Genomic DNA, 23,319 nt, shown 5'->3' with positions numbered 1-23,319 from the left:
AAGACCTGGAAATATGACTTTGTATGATTTCCCAAAATGATAAGCGCTAGGATATTGATACCTCAGCCCCTCCTTTGTGTTTCTGGATAAATACTTGTTTTGAAAGCTTCTCAGAGCACTTCAGAATATCTCAGTGCATTATTTGCCAGCTGACGCAGTTTTAGTCTACCTCACTGTGTCCAGACTGAGGACCTGGATCCCTGCTTCTGGGTGCAGCATTTAACAGGTGAGTTTCACAACTTGAAAATATTTGAGGTAAGACCAGTCTAGACTTCCCATAAATACTATCTGCCAATACTTTCTGCCTCCGTAGCTGTTAAATGAAGTTGCTGGAGTTGTTGGACCGAGTAGCGTCCATTCACTGCGTAGACACGTTAATCCAGGTCTAACGAATGCATCCATAGTTCAGCTGACTTCCTATTGCTGTCCTTTGCTCTGCAACTCGGATGCCACCTAAATTCTCCCCAGTTTAGCTGTCGGTGCAGCCTGCTGAAGATAAGCTGTAAGGATAAGGAACCAACGCTAGGCTTTGATTTGGAGCGAGTGAATTTCTGTGTTTCCTCCTCTGAATTCAGCGAAATACTGGAACAACCCTGAAATGGAGGGCGTGCTGGGTTTGGCTGGGGTGGATAGTTGTCATCAGAGTAGCTGCTATGGGGCTATGTTTTGGATTTGTGACCGCAGTACTGTTGATAACGCAGGGATGTTTTAGTTATTGCTGAGCGGTGCTTACACAGCGTCAAGGCCTTTCCTGCTTCTCGCCCCGCCAGCGAGTGGGCTGCGGGTGCACGAGGAGCTGGGAGCGGACACGGCCGGGACAGCTGACCACATCGGATCAAAGGGATACCCCAGACCGTACAATGTCGTGCTCAGCAATAAAAGCTGGGGGAAGAAGAAGGAAGGAGAGGGCGGAAGGGTTTGGAGTGATGGCGTTCGTCTTCCTAAGTCACCGTTACACCTGACGGAGCCCTGCTTTCCTGGGGATGGCTGCCTGCAGGTGAAAAATGCTGAATGAATTCCTTGCTCTGCTTTGCTTGTGTGTGTGGCTTTTGCTTTACCTGCTAAACTGTCTGTATCTCAACCCACGGTTTTGCACTTTTGCCTTTCTGATTCTCTCCCCCATCCCACTGTGGGGGAGTAAGCGAGCGGCTGCGTGGGGCTGAGCTGGCTACCAGGGTTAAACCATGACAGAGGGTTTCTTAAAGTTTTCAAAGTACTAATGGACTCGTGACTTCCATGGTTTTTCCAGGTTATGGAAGCGAGAGGCTACAGCGGTGCTGCAGAGAATGTCGCTGATCTGTTGCACGGCCTCAGTTCACGCACCCTTTCCTCCCCTGGCAGTTACCCTGATGAGTTATCTACAGCTGCTCTGACAAAACAGTCGGTGGGTGAAATGACTTTGGAATTTTAACTCTGATCAGAGTCTTGTGCCTGGAGGCCTGGCATACATTTATCGTCTGCAGATCATCCTTGCTGGCTCTTTTATCAAATCTATACGTGTCTTTTGAGAAAACTAGGTTTGAGAGTCTTGTGGAGCATACGAAAAGTCTGTTGTGTATTCTAATTGGAGATATGCTGTACCGTAATCAGATAAAAAAATGAGGTACCTCTAGTTATGCACTGTTCACGAGTCTCTGATCAACTTATTTTTGTGTCGTCTTCCAACTATAAACAATTCTATTAAGAATGGAAAAGCTTATAAATTCTTATCTGCTGACTAAACATCTCCAGGTGGTGTTGTACTTGGGGAAAAAAAAATACTGTGAAGTACTAATTTGGCTGGAGAGTACTAGTTCACACAACTTCTGGACTGCTTGGGTCTCAGATGAGCGAGGGCTGTGGTTGATTTGGAATGAAGGCTTTATGCTAAGTACAGATCCAATCACTGTGTCGTTAATTTACTACGATGAAGTAAACTCTACATTAAAAACAGTGGATTACTTTTGGCTTGTAGCACATCCCACAAAGGATCATTGTCTTCTTTCTCTACATTTCCATGAGTATCTCTTACTGACTGAAGCTTACAACCAGATGCTATCCTGAAGGAACTTGGCTGGCATGAGAACAGAGCAGTGGTCCTATCCCAGCAGAAAGTGTGTTACACGTAGCTGAAACGCTACCTGCAGTTCGACACAACCAGAAGTCCCTTCCAACCCCGAACATTCTGTGATTCTGTTGATACACCAGAAGGACGGGATGGCATCCAGAGGGACCTGGACAAGCTGGAGAGGTGGGCCTGTGTGAACCTCATGAGGTTCAACACGGCCAAGTGCAAGGTCCTACGCCTGGGTCGGGGTAATCCCCGGTATCAATACAGGCTGGGGGATGAAAGGATCGAGAGCAGCTCTGCTGAGAGGGACTTGGGGGCACTGATAGACGAAAGGCTGGACATGAGCCGGCAATGTGAGCTGGCAGCCCAGAGGGCCAACCGAGTCCTGGGCTGCATCAGGAGAAGCGTGGCCAGCAGGGCGAGAGAGGTGATTCTGCCCCTCTACTCTGCTCTGGTGAGACCTCACCTGGAGTCCTGCATTCAGCTCTGGAGCCCTCAGCACAAGAAGGACATGGAACTGTTGGAGCGGGTCCAAAGGAGGGCTACAAAAATGATCCGAGGGCTGGAGCACCTCTGCTAGGAGGACAGGCTGAGAGAGTTGGGCTTGTTCAGCCTGGAGAAGAGAAGGCTGCGGGGAGACCTGACTGCAGCCTTTCAGTATTTAAAGGGAGCCTATAGGAAAGATGGGGACAATCTTTTTAGTAGAGACAGCAGTGACAGGACGAGGGGTAATGGTTTTAAACTAAAACAGGGTAGGTTTAGGCTGGATATAAGGAAGAAATTCTTTACAATGAGGGTGGTGAAGCACTGGAACGGGTTGCCCAGAGAGGTGGTGGAGGCCCCATCCCTGGAAACATTCAAGACCAGGTTGGACAGGGCTCTGAGCAACCTGATCTAGTTAGTGGTGTCCCTGCTCGCTGCGGGGGGGTTGGACTAGATGACCTCTAGGGGTCCCTTCCGACCCAAAACTTTCTATGATTCTAAGTAACCTGCAACGTGTAAGGCTTTTCTGGTTTTTCTCCAGCTCCCAAAGTTCTTGAACTTAACTTGATAGCATCTCTGTGAGGAACTTGGTTTGATTTTCACTGAGATCAAACTTACATTGCTTTAAAAATCCTTGGTTTCAGCAACTGAGTTTCAAAATATGATTGTTTATTCTAAATACTTCCTAGACCTGTTGTTACAGTGCACCTAAAGAGTTTTGGAGCTTTAAAAAAAATACATCGTTGCTTTCCCTTATCTCCCCACCTCCCTTTTATTCTCCTCCTTTTTTTCTGTACTTGCCTGCTGGTGCAACCTGGATTTAATTTACTTGATTTTAGTTTCTTTGTGTATCACTTGTCCCTTTCACACTGGGTCTTCTCTCAGCAGCAGTGTTAGCTGACAAAAAATTCTCAGAATTTTACTGCGAATTCTTTATTTCGCAGAGTAGCAAAACAGATTTTAAACAAGCCCATTCTAATTAAGTTCCAGATCCATTACTTTGAAAGAGATGAAGCCCAAAACATTAACAGAATCTTTGCTCTAACAAAAAGGCGTTCGAGTTCTTGCTTATAAGGAGCTACTTTCACCCTGAAGTTTTTGAAGTTGCATAAACATATTTCAATTAATGACTAAACTTATGCTTAGAATAACATAGCCACTGGTATCTGTGGAGGTTTTACAGAAAGAAGTGTCAGGCAGACATCAAACCCAGCGCGTAGGCAGACTACAACGCTCGCAGCAATACTCTCCGCTGCTGACGTGTTACAAAGGGAATGAGCATCGTTGAACTGGACATTATTTGATTTAGAGACTTGCTGGCATTGCCTCATTGCTGGCTGTGCGTGCACAAAAAGCAGGTCTTCAAAGCAAAATCTTCGGGATAAAATATTTTCCGCTTTTTGTAGCGAATGTTGTGTTAAAGTGCCGTTTTAAATACAAGTGGTAAGTACAGTAAAATTATGAAAATCATTTTAGGAAGATGTTAAAATAGCCTTTAAGCATATTTTGTTCTTTATTGATACGTTTTACATCGCCTACTCCATAAGACTAAAGTCCTTCAACGAATAAATTCTGTAACTTTAAAATTCTCCTGCCACAGATGAATACACAGAAGCGGAATAAAACAGAACTGCTTTTAAACTGTCCATAACATGCTAATTTGGGGAAAGGAAGTAGAGATGTAACAGTACAAATCCTTCAAAGTAGTTTGGTTTTAGGATGATACAAGATCCAAGACCTTTAAAATGGGCAGTTTTCACTGGACTAGTCCTATTTACTGTGTTAACCAAAATGGGAAAATGACAAAGAATTACTATAGTTAACAACATAGACTTTTTACACTCATATTGTTTTTTGTTTACATTTTATGGTTACTGAACATACTCTTGCCTGCTTCTAAGAAGAAATGAAAAGGTGAATGAAAGTATCTACAATTTCTTGCTAGATGCTGTAGAGCTGCATTACTGGGGAACAGAAAGGCAGTTCTTGAGTGATAAGAACTCCACCTGGGGAGGAAGAACCCCATGCACCAGTACAGGCTTGGGGTGAACCTGCTGGAGAGCAGCTCTGCAGAGAGGGACTGGGAGTGCTGGGGGACGACAGGGTGACCATGAGCCAGCAGCGTGCCCTGGGTGCCAAGAAGGCCGAGGGGATCCTGGGGTGCATGGAGAGGAGTGTGGCCAGCAGGGCGAGGGAGGTTCTCCTCCCCCTCTGCTCTGCCCTGGTGAGGCCCCATCTGCAGTGCTGTGTCCAGTGCTGGGCTCCCCAGTTCAAGAAAGATGAGGAGCTACTGGAGAGAGTCCAGTGGAGGGCTACGAGGATGATGAGGGGACTGGAGCATCTCTCCTGCGAGGAGAGGCTGATGGAGCTGGGCTTGTTCAGCCTGAAGAAGAGAAGGCTGCGAGGGGACCTTAGAAATGCTTACAAATATCTGCAGGGTGGGTGTCAGGAGGACGGGGCCAGACTCTTTTCAGTGGTGCCCAGTGACAGGACAAGGGGCAATGGGCACAAACTGAAGCAGAGGAAGTTCCAGCTGAACATGAGGAAGAACTTCTTCCCTCTGAGGGTGACGGAGCCCTGGCCCAGGCTGCCCAGGGAGGTTGTGGAGTCTTCTTCTCTGGAGATATTCCAGACCCGCCTGGACAAGGTCCTGTGCAGCCTGCTCTGGGTGACCCTGCTTCGGCAGGGGGTTGGGCTGCGTGACCCCCAGAGGTCCCTTCCAACCCTGACCATTCTGTCATTCTGTGATAAGGACCAGGCGTTTGGCACCACTTCAAGAAGTGATGAAAACCACGAGAGAGCGCACAATCTCCAAATGCTAGGTAGGTCTAATTCACTTTTACAGCTAGATTCTCTTCTAATTACAAGCAAACTTGTTAAGGGAAAATTTTTTTTGTATGAAATAATTATAGTGTTACCTGCTTTAACATTTTGCTTGTAAACAATTTAGGAACTTCAGTTATTTGGTAGCAGTAAAGATATTGTGGTGCGCGTCACCACGTAGTCACCTTGGTTAGAGAAGGGTATCCCTGCCATAAATGGCACTCCAGTGCACTCAGCATTGCTAAGAAAAGGATTCTTCAGTACAGGTCAGGCAATAGAAGCACTGCTGTTTTGTTAATTGAGGAGCAGTAATGAGACATGGCGTTTTACACTGTAATTACAATGAACAAATCACATATTGTCCAATTGTGTTAATAAGGCATCTACGTAACGGGATGATGTTGTAATTGCCGTTGTGTTTGACTCTTCCAAAACACAGCAAATGGTCTTTCTGTTCTTTCTGCCAGTTAATAACATGGCTCTGCTTTGTAAATGTTATGTAGAACATCACCTGCAGAAGTAACCGAAGGATTTGGCTCACTAAGATCATATTAGTCGTGAGGTTTTTTTGGCATGCTGTTGGTCTGTGAACTGCACCTTTGATAGTCATATGACACCTCCACAGATGTTTAAATTTCCCTTTGGTTCACCTGCATGTTCTAGGATTTAAGGGGAGAAACAGGACAGAGGCGGAAAACCAGAGTGGGGCAAATGCTTGCAGTTAGAAGTGGTGTCTGTATGGTGCTGGCAACCTGAGCAGTCAGCGCCTTCCACCCAGAAACACCATGAAGACAAGCAAACCCTTTGCGGGGGCTGCTAAACTACATAATGATGAGCACAAGTATCACAAAAAAAACATGCTGAGAAGCACAGCAGGAATTGTGATGTGTCCCAACTGAACATTATAAGAAGCTCCTTGCAGCAAATTTCTGTGTTCTCGCATGTCACGAGTCCTTCTGGTGCGGCTGCACGTACCTTGGGTACCTGGACAGCCGTGTGAACGATGTCGGCTCTCCACTATGGGATTCACCTCACCACCACACAGTCTTGGTGTTACACAGAATGACAGAATGGTCGGGGTTGGAAGGGACCTCTGTGGGGTCCAACCCCCTGCCAAAGCAGGGTCACCCAGAGCAGGCTGCACAGGACCTTGTCCAGGTGGGTCTTGAATATCTCTAGAGAAGGAGACTCCACAACCTCCCTGGGTAGCCTGGGCCAGGGCTCCGTCACCCTCAGAGGGAAGAAGTTCTTCCTCCTGTTCAGCTGGAACTTCCTGTGCCTCAGTTTGTGCCCGTTGTCCCTTGTCCTGTCGCTGGGCACCACTGAAAAGAGCTTGGCCCCATCCTCCTGACACCCACCCTGCAGATATTTAGAAGCATTTCTAAGGTCCCCTCTCAGCCTTCTCTTCTTCAGGCAGAACAAGCCCACCTCCCTCAGCCTCTCCTCGTAGGGGAGATGCTCCAGTCCCCTCCTCATCCTCGTAGCCCTCCACTGGACTCTCTCCAGTAGCTCCTCATCTTTCTTGCACTGGGGAGCCCAGCACTGGACACAGCACTGCAGATGGGGCCTCACCAGGGCAGAGTAGAGGAGGAGGAGAACATCCCTCGCCCTGCTGGCCACAGTCCTCTTGATGCACCCCAGGATCCCATTGGCCTTCTTGGCAACTCGCGTGGTAGCAAGCACAGAAAAACCAAGCCTGGCGTGCAAGCTGAAAAACTACTAGGAAAAGGGAGTAAACTATTACGAAGGAAAACCTTTTTTTTTCTTTTTTCTTTAAACTTAAGCGCAGTGGAAGTAGGTGCTGGCAAAGGCGGTCAGTGCAGAGGGTCTGTCAGCACCCCGCGGGCCTGGCGTGCCTCGGCCAGCGCTGCCCCTCGCCGTCAGGCACCGCGAGGGGCCACCGAGCAGCCACCGACGGCGGGGCCCCGGCTCGGCTGCAGCCGCCGGACACAGGCCGAGCGCCGGGCCCCGGCGTCCCCCGGGCCTGCTCCTGTGCCCCGGCGACGTCTCGCTGCCAGCCGAGCCTCCGGTGGGGGTCTCCCGGGATGGCTCCACCGGGTGCGGAGGAGCCGGCGGCAGCACACGCAGCGTGAGGGCAGCGGCCTCCCCGCCCCGGTCGCCCTCTCCCTCAGGGAGCGGGGCGCGCGGGCTCCGCAGCCCGCCTGCCGTACGGCGTCATGGCCGCCCCCGCGGGGCCCCGCCCCCCGCGGGCCGTCCCGGCTGGCTTTCATCCGTACAACGAGATGGCGGCCGCCTCTCGGCCACCGCCGCGCCAAGCCAGAAGGAGGCGCTGCGGCCGTAAAGCAGTGCCGGCTTTCCCGATACCCAGCTGTCGCAAAGCGGCGAATGGCTCCGGAGAGGGACCGGGGGGGGGTGGGGGACGCGAGCCTGTGACTGTGGCGCGGGGGGGGGGGGGCGGCGGCGGCGGCGGTTCTTCTCCCTCCGCCCGCCCCCGGGGAAGCGCTGCCCGCCGGCGAGGGAAGGCCAAGATGGACCCCAACAGGATCATCCAGGCTCTGAAGGGCACCATAGACCCCAAGCTGCGCATCGCCGCCGAGAACGAGCTCAATCAGGTGAGGGGGGGGGCGGCCTGCCCCGCCCCCGCCGCGCCGCGCCTCGCCTCAGCCCGGCCGCACGGGGCCGCCCGGCCCCGCCGCCAGGGGCGGGCAGCGCCCCCCTCCTCCGGGGCCGCCCCGCAGCGAGGGGCCACGGGCCGGGGGTCTCCGCGGAGAGCGGGGCCGGGCCCCGCATCCCGCGCTGGAGCGGGCCCTCCCGCGCCCCCGCCCTGGGCGACTCGGTTCTGCCCGCAGCTTCGTGACCCGGGGAGCGGGGGGCGGCGGCCCCGTCCTCGGCGTGGCCCGGGCGGGAGCCTTGGGCGTTTACTGCGGGACGGGGAGCTCCGGAGAGGGCCCGGGGGATGTTGGCGGGAGGCGTCTGTCACCGTGCCCCGCTGCGAACACCGCACGGCCACAAACTCGGCACCGCCATCTCCCTTCGGGCGGTGGAGAGGAAAGGGAGCGCTGACAAAGCCGGAACGGCTGCGCTGCGCTCCTCGGCTCGGCTCGGGGGCGCGGGGTGTCGGCTGCCCGGGCGTGCTGGTGGAGCGGTCACTGGGGGCTGGCTGCCGGGGGTCACTGCCACAGGACTGCTCCTCCGGCTGCGTTTTCTCTTCGGGCAACTTAGAACCGCCTCTGAATTCGATACGGCTACTCCTTGCTGTAGCAGTTGGCGAGCTCCTGTAGTGAATCAGTGGATTGAATGCTCTTAGGGAGAGTTAGAAAGCAAGTTTTGCATTTTTATCTTTATTCGGTAGAATTACTTTAAAAACTCACCAGTACCTATTTTTATCCTTACTGTTAAGGACCGAGAGGGAAATTGTAAGTATTTGTCAGCAGCCTGTTGCACGGGAGTCAAAACTACAATAATACGCTGCTGCACATTTGGCAGGCTCGGAACGGAGAGGCAGCTGGCTGGATTCCTGGGTCCTGCTCCTGACGCTGTCCTTTTAACATCACCGGGAAGTACTGCGAAGCTCAGGAGAAGTTTTGAAAGCATTTTAAGATTGAGATCTGTGAAATGTTTGAGGTTCAAGTGACGGATAGTGTGATTCTCATGAAAGGTTTTAGATTCAAGAGCGCAAGTACATTTATTGAAAGCAAGTTGAGATGCGGATTTTTCTTTATAATAGCTGCCACATTTTTTCCCTTCTAACTATTACAAAGGATGAATCTTGAATAAGAAATACCTATTACTGTGTAGGCTTCCTGTTACTGAATGAAGCATGATGTATCTGACTGGCATGATGTACTGAAGCAGTGCTGGGTTTGACGTGACTCTTTGGATGAGCGGAACTAAAATGCTCCTGAGGAATGTCGCTTAACGTGGGCCTTTGACATCTGGAAGCCTTTCGGTGCTTTTGAAGCAAGACTTCAAAGCGACGTGTCACTCCCATATATCTAATGATGGTGTTGACATTTCGCTGTGTTCCTGCAAGCACTGAAATCCAGATGTTGTTCTAGCATTTATCTTGTTCTAGCAAAGGAACCAATCCACCAACCAAACAGAAAACCCTCCAACAATAAGTACTTGAAGTGGTAATACAACACTTGGCCAAACAGAACAGGGGTCACGGTTATTCTGTGCGATAGCTGAAGTGATGCTGCTCCTGATGCACGCTAATGTGTATTGAGGTAAAACTTCTCCTGTGTTAGCCCGTCTGCAGTGGAAGTTTGCTTTCAAATTTGAGTCCAGGTAGTGACAGGAGCTTTCCAGAGAGTGTAAATCCTGCTAGTCCACCAATATAGCACCTCTCTGTAGGCACCTCATTGCTTGTACCAATACTGAGAGTCCTTCAGAACAGTATTGTAATAGTCCCGACTCCCATAATTTGCTCACAGTGTAGAGCACGAGAAATGGAGTTAAAATGAATGAAAGCTCCTCTACCTGTAAAAAGTCCCAGCATGTGTGAAGAGCAGCTTTCTCTTCCATATGTTCCTGTGCCTGTGTAACAATAGAGTTAAAACAACGAAGTTGCTGTCTGCCTTCTGGTTTATCATCTAACTGCATTCAGGAATGGAATTAATATTCTTGTTTTTTTGCCTGTATTTTGTCTGTTGGAAGGCTGGCTGTGATTTTTCTTCCTCTGGCAGTTAGATACAAGTGTTGGTTTCCAGCAGAAATTAATTTATGGTGTATTTATATCCATTTGTGCCAATCTTACTTCTTAACTAGAATAGGTTTCTTGGTACCCTCTCTGACATGTCTGTCAAAGGCTGATCCCTGCCGGCCTGTTTTCCTAGCCTCAGCAGGCTGTGTTTTCTTTGCCTTATAGTGAAACTGAATTTATGACATCTACTAGTAGGAGAGCACAGCTCTTCTCCACACTTGTTTCCCTTTGAATTAATCTTTCTGGTGTGATCTGATCATTTGTGTTTGTAGCATTCCAGAAAGTCTCATGCTCAATGCCGCTAATACCTTATTTCATACATCCTAAAATTACAATTATCTTCTTTGTATCCAGTATCTACATTTTTCTGGTCACTTAATATACCAAGGTCCTTTTATCCTACGGTTGTTCCTTGCTAAGAAACCTCAGGCTTTTAGGAGAAATTCCTACTGTCCTTGAGTGCAATGACTGTGTACTTTGTCCTATTACCCTATTAAAGAATTTCTCGTACCATTTTTGGCTTACTCTAGGCTTGCTTCTTTATTCACAACTCAGAGTTGGGCCGTCACCTCAGTGAGTGGCAACTCTCTGCTGCATCTTAACACTTCATATACCCTTTTAACACAGTTACACAATAGCTGAAGTCCACCATAAATTTCCACCGTGTCCTCAGTTCTCAGTTTCTTCTAAAGAGTCCGTTAATCTTCTCCATCAGCATGATCTGCAGAGTTCTGCTTCTGGTCTCAGAGTCCATCAATCCATCTCGTAAGGTCACCGTCGCGAAAGGTCACCGTCTGGCCTTTCATCCTTCTTCTGCAGAAAGTGTCTCCGTGTTTTGTTATACATATATTTTGAAATACCCTATTTTTACCTAGTCTTCAATCTTATCATTAATCCTGTTCTTACTCTACTTCTTCTATAATAGCTATTGAATTCTATCTCTATGGTTTAACTTCTTTATTTCAACTTCGCTCTTAACCTGTAGTTTTCAGCATACCCCACTCCATTTTTATTGGTGCAGTTCCAAAGATTGTTCAGTTCTTTGTAGGATTTTTCTGATCTTTCTCCATGGATGATGCGTGCCAATTCTGAGTCATCAGCAAACTTCACTTCTCTCAGTGACCTGAACGCAAATATAAATGGAGGATTTGTCTGAAATGTGATTCTTGATAAACTGGAGCAGTAATTTCCTGCCAGGTCAGTAATCTCTTATCATGTAACTGCTGTCATTTCCCTTTTAGCCTGTTGATTTTCTAAGTGTACACATCTTTCCATCTCCTGCTTTTTCGTTTGTTTTCCCTACCCCCATTTTTTTCTTCAGTTCTGTCACATCATAATCGGTGTACACTTTATGATCTCATTTATCAATCACACTGTGCTCACTAGAAGAGTCAATTATCATACCAGGAAAGAGACTCAATTTCTGTGCCCTTTTTTTTGATAGCTGCTCTAGGCGATCACTCTTGTTAGGTCTGTCTCATGGACTGCAGGGACTTTTGCTCGTTTTAATTTTTTTTTTTCTAATGGCTAAATACTGCTTGCGTGTTCCAGTTCTTGGGGTGTTGTAGAATGTGGTGTCTGATTATGTGAACATATGAAGTCATTCCGATTCCAATTCAGACAGAATTACTGTACAATTTTATGCATTAATTTGCATTGGCTCAGCCTGCTGTAATACATTTCTTCGGCCTCTGACAAAGGGGCAAGATAAGAACACAGTTGCTGAAATACAGCCATTTATTTAAATATTGAGAAGCAGTTGCAGAACTTGGCTTTGATGGGAACTGAGTAGCAGCGCTGTAAGAAGAGAAAGAAGTGCGAGAAGATTGCCCAAAAGCAGCAAAGTCCAGAATAAAGTTGGGCTTTTCTCTGTATCTTTCACACCTTTGTTGAGCTGGCTGCCATAGTAGGCAGGGATCTTAAGGCCACTCTTAAAGTGACGATGAGCAACACCTGTTACCTAGAGGAAGGAATCTCAGGTGTTTGTACTGAAGACCAATTTGATGAGGAAGTTGACTTGTGTGATTAGAAGTTCTGTGGAAAGTGGAGTTTGTCTGAGGCTGGGTGAATTTAGCAGCAGAACCCACAGAGGAAACAAGCTCAGGTAGGTTTTTACACATGCTTATTTTCACCATGTATGAAAACACTGTGTGTTTTCCCCTCCCCAAACAATCCCTTTGTGTGTGGACAGGGAAAGAAGAAAGTGTCTTTCAAGTTCTAGTTTGTTTTAACAACTGTCTGTAAATGACAGTGTAAAGAACAGGAGAGAAAATACTATTGACAACTACAAAAATATTACTGAGTGCGACAAATACTGATGGAATTTCTAAATAATGCATTCTCAGTGCACAGCAAACAGTAAATAAAACTTAGTAAACCAGACAGTTGAGAATTCAGATCAGATGTACGTAAGCCTTAAAATAATCTTTGTAAACAGTTAATTGCATCTGTATGCAAGGTACAGATTTCTTCTGTGTGTTTGTCTTTGCAAACAAAAATGGACTATCTCGATTTTTCAGCAATTTTTGTGTGCCATACTTGGATTCAGAGTTACAAAGAAAGAGATGTTTACTGCTGGTGGAGAAGGATGGTCTTGGCTTTGCTTGCAGAACCCGAGGGAAGCCTGCAGTTTTCCGTATGCGTTGTCCTAGATTGTCCCGTGGTCGTTCTGCGGGGGAAGAAGCACCTTCCAGTGCCTTCTGCACTCAGCCACCGTGGCTGCTGTCAGTGCGGTGGGAAGGTTCCTGACAAATGTGATTATGGAGCAGTTGCTTGCTGCGGGCTTCCAGTGCGACAGCGAGCAGGGCACAAGGATAACGCTTACCAAAGTGAGCTTACTAGTATATAACGCATGGTAACCTGGGAGCCAAATCTGAATGCTGGATGTGAGAAGTATTTGCTTCAGTAGGATCAATTTGGGGAAGTTTTTATGTATTTTTACTGCTTATGTCTCCTTGCATTCTAGTCCTTCACATGAGATGGTGTTCATCTTGCTCTTTTCAGTGGCCCATCTAGGCTTTCTTGTGTGTCATCTGTTCTATACCTTATCAAATAGAAGAGGAAATAGGCAAAAAATGGTGTCTTCTCTGATCTTTTGAAGACTGGAGCTGTGATGCTGAGGCAGGGGAGAATACTTGTTAGGCCAAAAGTGGAAGGACAGAGTGCAGAAAGCTGCACAGCTGCAGTGCAGAGATCCTGAGACGGTGGACACAGGTGGAACAAGATGCGTGGGGACGTATACAGATCTTCTCCATCGCTGTAAATTTACCCAGTTATATCTTACCCGTGCTGTATGCCTCTCCCAGTTTAGCTGCTAGCCTTGCACATTGCTGTATCCCATCCTCTTAATTCCAGGGGAAGTTAAATGAGATTTATTTGTTTTTTAGCATAAATGCCCTGATCTGTGATTCATACAAGAGCAGTCAGTATGTGTTTTACACAGCTTTAAAATAATTGTTCTTTAGAAGTACTGGGGGAAAGTTTATTGTTTAAAAACATTTACTTTCTCCTTTCAAAATAAACATATGCCCCCGTCGAGCAGCACCTTCGTAGGAAGTTTTACCAGATAACAACAGCGTGAATTCAAGGCAATATAATTATTCACAAACTGCACGGAGCAGCGTGCTGGGTCACAGGAGCTGCGCTGAAGGTCTTTTTCAGCCATCTGGTGCCTCCCTGCGGCTCCTGGGCATGGCTCTTCAAAATCAGCGACCGCTTTCTGTTCCTGCCGTCGGGCTGACGGTGTTCCCCCTCGCCTGCTGTAAAAGTTCGGGTGCAGCCATAACGATGCAAATAACTGTCCTGCCGAACTCATCTAGCCCCGAGGTCTCTTCCTTGTCTCTTCCCGTTTACACAGTGCACCCATTGCTCTGCACCTGCTCGCGTGGTACGTCCAGCGTTACTTTCAGGTGTCCAGGTGCCTGTTGTATGGTTTCCCGAGCAAGGCAAGGGAAAGGATACGTCCCAAGATCACAATTAGCACGGCAGCTAAACCTAAAAGAATGTGCTGGTATAGGAAAAATGTTGCTGCACGCAGCTTTTTAAAAAGTCCTCTGTTCTGAAAATTGCAGGCGGCATGTAGTTTTCCTGACCGGGTTTGTTGCCGCCCAAGTGAGCGGGATGGTATTTGAGCTTCACAGATACAAGAGAATTGGGTGTCCTGTTTCTAAAAAGGCCACACAATCTCTGTTGATCTCTACAGCGTTCGTGTTTCTGATAATGAGTAGAAAATGAAGCAACGTAAAAATGTGCATTACGGTAATGACAGCAGTACGGAGTAGAAGGATTTAGTGGGAGCTTAATCCTGTGATCTCTTCAGGGGTGTCAGTTGGTGAAGCAGAAAGAAACCGTCAGAGCAGTGTGCTGGTAGGGATGGGGCCCCCTCGGAGACACTGCGCGTACCTCTGCGTCACACGTCTCGTGTCGCTCCAGGCGCTGGCTGAGAGGGTTTGCTCTGCAGGCAGCATCACCGGATTTGTGTAAGTCCTGGCAGAACTTCAGGGACAGCGGTTGCGTGGCAGCACAAGTGGTACCAGTAAAGCTTCCTGGAGCAGCGGTGACTTTAATGTCGATTCAGTAAAAGCTGGTTGCACAGAGAAAGGGAAATAATTTATAGTGTTATCGCTGTGTCCACCCTTTATGTGATACCGGAAGGATTACTGCAGGAAAACAACAAAACAACCCCCCCGAAAGGTTGCATTCTTAATCAAGGTGTTTACAGTAGTAAAAGCTGTGTGTAGGTTGGGTCTGCGAACAGCATGTTGGCACTGTTGAAAAGAAAAAGAACAATTAAAGTTCATGCACCTTTTTGGTTTCCTGTGCTGCTGGGATTCCTCGTGCTTTCCTTATCTCCTCGGGAGCTGGGTGTGGAGTGCTGGAGGATGCCGCAGCCTGCCGCAGCCCCCGTCAGAACCCACCAGCGTTGCACAGATTCTGTCTGGTAGCTACTGCAGGGCAAGCTTTGGACTCCAGGATACTTGATTAAAAGGTGATCTTTGGAATCCAGTACGCTTCAACCAGTTGACACTGAAAGCTGGTATTTCAGCATGTCTGTAGGCAAATGGAGTTCCTGTGCTGTCTGTTACAGCTTTTACTTTATTTGAAGCATTTCTGATGGGTAATTAAAGTTTATAGAGAAAGGAACTGCAGGAGAGTATGCTTTTGATTTGCCATTACTGCTTTTATCTGAGATCTCGGTTTACTCTATGAACATCAAATGAGCCTCTGAGCACAGTGTAGGTTAGAATTACACTATCGTTGTAATGAGTAAATTGGGGGCCAGAAAGTTAAGTGATTTGGTAAAGTCATTGAATGATAGTGTTGTGATGCAGCTGTTAGGCTTAGGCGTCGTGAAAACAAAGTAACTTTACCTCGTTATGGAAATATTAGATCGAGGAACTGGGTATACGAGGAGCAGAAAGTACCTCTTACTTCACAGCTTTCAAATCAGGCAAAGTTTACAGGGGGATGTAGTGTGTACTTAAAGCGCAGCACTGGAAACAACCGCTGAACTGCCAGGCGTAATCTGGTTGGAGGGAAATACTTGAAAAGCTGAAGCAAGCTGCTGCCATCTAGCCCCAAGAAACATCTCTTTGAGCATGAAGCACAGGGATGTAAGTGATGAAAGATCTGCTCTACTAGTAACTACTGACGTTGCCGAGGCTTAGCAGTAACTGCACCATGCTGAGTCAACAGTTCTTCACGTTGGAGGACCCCTGTTGAATGACAGCTGTATAACGCTATCAGATTTTCACATCTTTTAAATCTGGCGTGCTTTGCTCAGAAGTTCAGTGAGCATTGTTTTCTCTTTGAAATTCTTCAGCTGCATGGCTGATGTAGTGTTTGAAAAGTTCCCAGGAAGGCTGTTGGTTTTGAAATGTTATCTGTCTACGCTTGATTTTAGTGACAAATGGTGGTTCCACCGTGTTTCCCCAATTTTTATTTTTCTGTTAAGATGCACTATACATCTAGTTTGGTAAAAGGTAGCTATATAACATATGGCTAATGCAGATGCTGTTTACACTTGAAAAAATTTTAAATGGTTTTCTTAATCTCTTCAAAATTCAGTTTTACTGAATATACCACAGTCTGTTTTGCAAATAAATGGTGCGTATTGATGAATCGTATCAATATTCATTTGACTTATGAGGCTAAGTTAATCAAAGACAGATCTGTAGTGCTTCTAATTATGCATACTCAGAATTATTTAAATATTCATTATCACTAATCTCTAATAGAGAGCCTTGTCACGTTACTTATTCCACCCATATGCCGTTATGTGCTCAGCTTTTACAAGTAATTATTTGGATTGCTGCAGATGTGGGTAAATCCAAGTGCTAAAACCTTTCCTACTTCGTGAGGAGAGTTAAAGAACACTGCAAAACCCTTTGTGTTTCTTATTCAGCTTTTGGTAATACAGTCTTCTTTAAACGTGGCGATTTGCTAACTGTGTTTTATGTGCATTTCAGTCCTACAAGATCATCAATTTTGCTCCAAGTCTACTGCAAATCATAGTATCAGATCAAGTTGAATTTCCAGTGCGTCAAGCAGGTGAGATCAATTCCTAGTTTCATTTTCTTTCAGTAGAAAGTCAATCTGTCTGTTACTTCAACAGTGTTGTGCTGTTGCAGTGTAAGCAAGCTCTCATTTGTTCTGAATGTGGCAATGAAAAGGATCTGTCTCTGCCATTTCTTTCCTACACAAGGGTCAGATAAAACCATGGGTATAGGGTAGAGTCCTGCTTTGGCTTCCCAGTGTTCGTAGTGATCCCTAGTGGATTGCCGTGATACTGATAGGAAAAGAGAATGATTTCTCAAAAACTGAGTACCCAGGGAGCATTTGATATTCCTTCTCCTGGCGGGGAAGAAGTAGTGATGCCAAGAGAAGTGGGAATCTAAAAAAAAAAAGTGGGTCTCATTTGAAGACGTGTTTCTCTATTTGAATCTCTTTCCTGGAAAAATGAAAGTTTCTGAAAAATGAAGACATAGTTCCCTAAGTCAAGGGCAGCCACAGATGCTTAGTCAGTATCAATGGTGTCCACTCAGAAAAGTAGATGTGAAGGAAGGTCACATCACTGCTAAGTTATAAATTTATAGTCTGAGCATGTCTAGAAAGACTCCTCAGCTGAGTGTGTGAGTTCAGGTATGGTGATGCAGTTCATTTTAGGGTATACATTTGTGTGAGATCGGATTCTAAATTCTCATAATCTGTTTTAACTACTCCCATACAATATTTTTGACAGATACAGAAAATATTTTGCTTTTTCAAGCAAATGATGAACTCAGTCGTTTCATTCACAGCCCTGTTTTTATCCTATGGAACAGCATTTCCCATAGAAGCACTGCTGGTTTTTTTGTGCAGATCCTGTTAATCCCCTGAGCGCGTTGGGGTGTGCTGACACATGCTGTTTGCCATGCTGGCGTTTATTTTTTTCAAAGATAATCCAACTTTGAATGGCATTGTTAAACCATTCTGTAGTAAAGTTTGGTGCTTAATCTAGACCCCATAAGGTCATTTTTATATATTGATCTCTCACCGCAGGATCATTTAGGAAAAAAACCAACCTAATATGTAGAATGTAAGTTTTAAAATTTTTTTTATTTCTATTTTTTTGCAGAGTAGGGGTATAAAATAGAAAAGCACCTTTAAATTACATTTGTAAGTCGATGGATTTCCCTGGGAGTTTTTTTAAAAGCCAAGAATTTGTATAGCAACAAGATCTATGGACAGAGTAGATTAAAGTCTTGGGCTGGTCTTTCTGGACCTGTTTCTTGTCTGAATATTCTGGCACGTCATAGACAAGAAAGTGTTTTTCCTCCTGCTCCTATAAAATATTTTACAAACTACATGTTTTCATACTTTGTAATTTGTCATCACCAGGAAAAATGATTTTACCCAAGGATATCTTATTTATACTTTAAAGCCCTAGCTAGTAATCAACCAAAATATTACAGGGATAAGAGTTTATTAAGAATGTTCCTTTAATGTCGTACACCATATTTTCTATGTTTTGTAAAGAAAGCCTGCAGGCATTCTAGTACTGAGGCATAAATGCTGCTTTATTTTCAGTTGAGGATTAACTTTATTTTTCATGGTTTTTGATGTGAGACAGAAGGGAACAATTCTAAGGGATTATGGGAAATCCTAATAGTGAGATAAAGCTTAGGGAATTCACAACAAACATTGCTCTCTGAATAGAAGGTAGCCACGTGCCAGTTTCATACTGGGCATTTCCCCAAGCCGAGTGTCCCCTCTGCAGGCGCAGTGATTTGCTTACATGAGCCTTCCAAAACTTCACGTTGAGAGTCAGCAGTTGTTTTAGGGATGAGTAAAAATGAAGATAAGTAGATTTTTGTTTCCTCGTTTAGAACGATGGACTATTCGGTCCATATGGAAGAGTTGTCGTAAAGAATGTACCGTGATAGAAGCTGACTGAAATACTGTCCTGTTCCATTTAGGACCGGGCACTGGAATGTGATCCTGTGTGGAATGATAAATAAAAAGTTTTTCTGACTCCGCTGTGCTTACTGCCTATGATTGTTAGGAACTCATGCAGTGGTTTTCGGTCGTCTTTTCAGCTCTTTGTTCTGCTTTCAGCTGTACTACATGTTGAGCACAGAGGAATGTGGAGATGTTTTAGAATTAAATTATTATTTCCCCAATGTTTATGCGTAGCTGCCATTTACCTGAAGAACATGGTGACACAGTACTGGCCGGACCGTGAACCACCTCCCGGAGAAGCAGTGTTTCCATTCAACATTCATGAAAATGATCGTCAGCAGATTCGTGATAACATTGTAGAAGGAATAATTCGTTCTCCTGACTTAGTGAGGTACTTTGTATCGTGTAGAGACATTTCTGAAGTTTTCAGACCTGCCAGTCTGGATGTAGTTAATGTGAGAATCTCAGTTTCTTGGGAGATGAAGCAAGTACTTGTTTTGAAAATATAAGAATAATAATCAGTTTTACCATATTTATGTGTACTTGTTTTTCAGAAATGTATTAACCTGGCTAAGGGCCCTGTGATGTGATTTATCCTCTTACGGTGTTGTTTAAAGTGTCTTGTAAGACTTGCTGTAGTGACAGCCTGCCTGTTTGGCCGACTCAGGGCAGATAGTGTGGAGGGCTGTCCGCAATACAGAATTAACCATTCAAAGAAATACTGCCCAAGATCTGTTTTGGTTTTTCTAGTAGCCATTTTCTCAATTACTTTTACAATTTTTATATGTAATCCTAGTATTTAAATGTGTCTTAGCGTTCTTGGTTTTAAGATGTTAAAAGAATGCAGAAATGCTGTTCTCTTTTTGCTGGAAGAGTAAAGATTCACAGGCATACTACAACCCATGATTGTTCACCACTAATTAAAGTGAGGCTGATAGGATGGGGTTAGGCTGTAACATGTAGATGTTCATCTTTGAAAAAGAGAAGAAAATCTTCCTCTTCTCCTTTGTTCAACCAGCTAGGTGCCCAAAGATGACTTGTTTTGTGGTCATAGCTGGAAGAAGACTAATTGATTATAGATTGAAATTAGGATTAGAGAAAACACTTTAAAAAATACTCAAACACCCAAATGCGTTAGACTGTTATAGCATTGCTGTCACTGGAGATCTTTATGAACAGATTAGACAAACACCTGCCAGGAATGCTTAGGGTAGACATGGCCCTGCACCAAGACAAGAAAATGAACTAAAACGTCGTTTCCAGTTCAGCTTTTCTGACACGCTCTGACACAGAGGATTAGTATCCCCACGGAAAGAAATAGTTGCTCCTTGCCAAGGTGGTGCTAGAAGGTGAGGAAGCTTGTGTAATTTCTGTGATAATGTGTTTATTTTTCAATAAATAGCTTTAGTAAATGTGTTTATTGGGCATGTAGTTTCCCATGCCATCATGTCATAAATACCAAGGCAAAGTTTATACGGGAGAACACAAAACAATGGAAGTCCGAGGATTTTTTTGCAAACTAGTTCAGACATCTTTTCATAACGTGATATGCAAAATGTCCTAATGTTTCAGTGACAATCTACATCCAACAGGATTGTTGGAAACCTTGGGACAATCACCTGGAATACAGTAGAGGGTTTCTAAATACTGACTAGACTTGTACATTTGTGAGAGGTGAGCAAAGCCAGTGAAACTTTACTGGAACTAGCCTGATGCTGCAATACTGATATTTTTCACTGTTTGCTTATGAGAAGAAGGGGGCAGGAGGAACCAAATCAGCCACAAGCACAATCTCCAAAGGCTTGAGGGGGGAGGTAAGTGTGTACAAAGCTAAAAGGATCGGTAGGTGGAGGGCCCCTTGCTGAACTGCTTTGTAATGGTGGCTCCTTATGTAATGGACTGCAAGAGGATACCCAAGGAAAACTAAATATAGAAGAACCAATATTTTGTGCAGACTTTTGTTTTTATTATTATTCCTTAGTGCAGCCAAGAGTATTTATTTACAGCTTCTAGTTCAGTGCCTCTCCGCTTTTTTAATCACACTTCAGTCAATTAACAAACCTGTTTTGCCTCACCGTTGAGTGGCGTGTAAAAGTGTGTGGAAAGAGAAGAATGGTGGATGTTTTTACCTAACTGGCTCTGCTGTGTGCTTTGGGGGTTGAGAAGTGCTGTTCTAGAAGATCCCAGGAAAATTGTAATTTCATGAAGAACCTCTAGTGTGGATTGTAACACAAGCCAATATTGTTTAATAAAAATGTAGAAGTTTGTGTGGTTGCTTTCAGCCTCATAAGCATGTAGAAGTATAAACATTTATTTTCAAAGTACAAGTTAGCTGTTTTCATTGAGCAATTAGTTGTTTTCAGATATTGCCTGATGGGTGTGGAGAGGGTGGAGGAAGGGAGAAAGTAGCTAAAATGTTCCAAAATTAGTTTCTTCCTGAAAGTTAAATCCCCCAGGATTTTTTTTTTTATTGCCTTTCCTCTGCACTTCACAGAATTCTTTCAGTGATGTCAAAATATGTGTGATACTGATGATGTGATATGTATATTGTAGCCAATAAACCAAGATTTGGGATCTGTCCTTTAATATTAAACACTATGTCATGATCTTATTTACTTATAATGTATTTCCTTTTCCCTCCTGCCATAGAGCCCAGCTGACAATGTGCCTCCGTGCTATCATTAAACACGACTTTCCAGGCCATTGGACAGCCGTGGTAGACAAGATAGGCTACTACTTGCAGTCTCAGAACAGTGGGAGTTGGCTTGGGAGCCTCCTGTGCCTGTATCAGCTGGTGAAGACTTACGAGTAAGTTGATGTCCATCAGGAGATGAGGAATCAGTGCTTTTAGTCTCAGCTGATTACTGAGAATGACATGCTTAAGGGCACTGGCAGTTCTACAAGGAATTCAGATAGAAAATGGGAATTAATAGTTGTCATATGCTTTCTTTCCTGCAAATAAATGAAAACTATTCATCATCTTTGTATCGTCAGTGATTTGCAAGCAGAGATGCCAGCAATAATCTGTATGAATTCACTGACCTTTTTTTCTGGGGGCTTTGTACTTTTGATCTGATTTAACCCATCAGTGAAATATTTCTTAAACGTTTATAACTTCTTCTGTTTGAAGATTCCCCAAATGCTGGATATGTGAGTGCGAATTATTTTCTACTTTTATGTTACGAATACAGCACTGTTGCTGTTATATACTCCTGTTGCATACTGTTACCTGCACCATCCTCCTGATAGTCTAAATCCACAAAGCATAAGTTGGGAGAAGTGTAGTGAGCTCTGTCACTCATTTTAAAAATAAATTATCTGTTTCTAGAAACAGATGTGTAAACCACACAAAAGAAGTGTAAATGGAGAAAGAGACAATCTTGTCAAAACAAAGGAATTGTCTTTCCCTTTCAATGGCTATTTGTTCAGCACCCAGCCTGGGTTTGGCATTGGTACAAAAGTCAGAGAAATTCAAGTCCCTGCTCCTGTGAGCTGACAGTTCCGTAGTAGAGAACATTAGTTCTTCCTCCCAATAGCTGCATTTATAGAAGGTAACATTTGTTGGTTTTAATTTCCTTTATTTATAGGTTAGAGAATTTGCACAAATTGTTGAGATGGGGGCTAGAGAAGGGGAGAGTTAGTGAGTGGGAGCTGTATATTAATTTATTTTTTTTTTAGGGTACAGAAATTAAATTGCTGTTGGGAATAGGCATTAGATTCTCCAGTGTGCAGATCCTGGACCAACATTTTTGTTTCCTTTGCAGATACAAAAAAGCAGAGGAGCGAGATCCTCTCATAGCAGCAATGCAAATATTTTTGCCTCGGATTCAGCAGCAGATGATCCAGCTTCTGCCTGATAACTCCCATTACTCTGTACTGCTTCAGAAACAAATCTTAAAAATCTTCTATGCTCTTGTTCAGGTTGGCATCTGTGTAGAAGAAAACCAAAACTTTTACTTTGCTGGAAACAACGACCTCCTTCTGTACACTCATGGGTGTGATTGAACAAGAATACCAGTTTGGATGGGAAAAGTCATGTACAATAAATAGCTTTTATAAAAATAGGATCTTTGTAGATTTTTCTGGTCACGTGATCCCCCAGATTAAATGTTTCATGACCGTAGATGCTTCTGCACATTCTGTCTGTAAGCTTACTGGAGAAATGTTCCTATTTTTATGAAGTCCCACGTAACCTGATACAAGCTATATGAGTATCTGGGCTGTGCTGCTTAGCCGCTGAAAGTGCCAATACTGCAGTAGTAGCAGTATTGCAGTAGAATTGTCAAACGGTGTACTTCAATAGGTGGCATTTCTCATTATCTTGTGAAGATTTGGCAGAAATTATTTATTGAAGCACCTGCATTTAACAGAGATGAGTTTGGCTTACACAGGGATGAGTTTGGTGAGGAAGTACTTTTTGTGAATGAGAAACAAACCAAGATCCTGCATAAGGGCGGCTTGAAAATTCTTACTGGCGTTTAAAAAGCTAAAATAGTTTGTTGTGAGATGGGGGGAGGATTAAAAAGATCCCTAGATTCTATTTTGCTTTCCAATAGCTTGCCTGAGTATTATCACTTTGCTTTGGATTTTGTAGAGAAGTAAGATTTACTAGACAGTAACTAGGTAGTAATTAGGAGTACATTTCACTTGCTAAAATGCTATTGGTTTCCCCAAGCCCTGTAATATAGCTGCTGCTCTGACCCCTAGAATTCAACTAGGCTGATGCGAAGAAGAGGAAAAACCAAAAAGAATTAGCAAGTTTGTAGTCCAAGGAGCTTTCCTCAGATAGTATCTACTCAGAAATTCCCCTCTAAATTGTACCAAGAAGGATGCAATTAGAACAGTATTGATATCTGAC

At 44.8% G+C, this 23,319-nt stretch overlaps 1 protein-coding gene across 1 annotated transcript in view; it reads left to right on the top strand.

Annotated features, from left to right (window-relative positions):
- Window positions 1–7,770: 7,770 nt before the first annotated feature.
- IPO8 (importin 8) overlaps window positions 7,771–23,319 on the top strand; it is a 52,511-nt gene continuing 36,962 nt past the window's right edge. Inside the window, exons 1-5 of the mRNA XM_075427901.1 lie at window positions 7,771–7,929; window positions 16,490–16,571; window positions 18,696–18,852; window positions 21,111–21,269; window positions 22,226–22,382. Coding sequence (XP_075284016.1) covers window positions 7,846–7,929; window positions 16,490–16,571; window positions 18,696–18,852; window positions 21,111–21,269; window positions 22,226–22,382 — 639 coding nt within the window. The 5' untranslated portion in view covers window positions 7,771–7,845. The remainder of the gene's footprint in view (window positions 7,930–16,489; window positions 16,572–18,695; window positions 18,853–21,110; window positions 21,270–22,225; window positions 22,383–23,319) is intronic.

This window comes from Opisthocomus hoazin, chromosome 8, assembly GCF_030867145.1.
Source record: "Opisthocomus hoazin isolate bOpiHoa1 chromosome 8, bOpiHoa1.hap1, whole genome shotgun sequence".
NCBI classification, from domain to species: domain Eukaryota; kingdom Metazoa; phylum Chordata; class Aves; order Opisthocomiformes; family Opisthocomidae; genus Opisthocomus; species Opisthocomus hoazin.
This window is presented reverse-complemented; position numbering and strand designations above follow the sequence as displayed.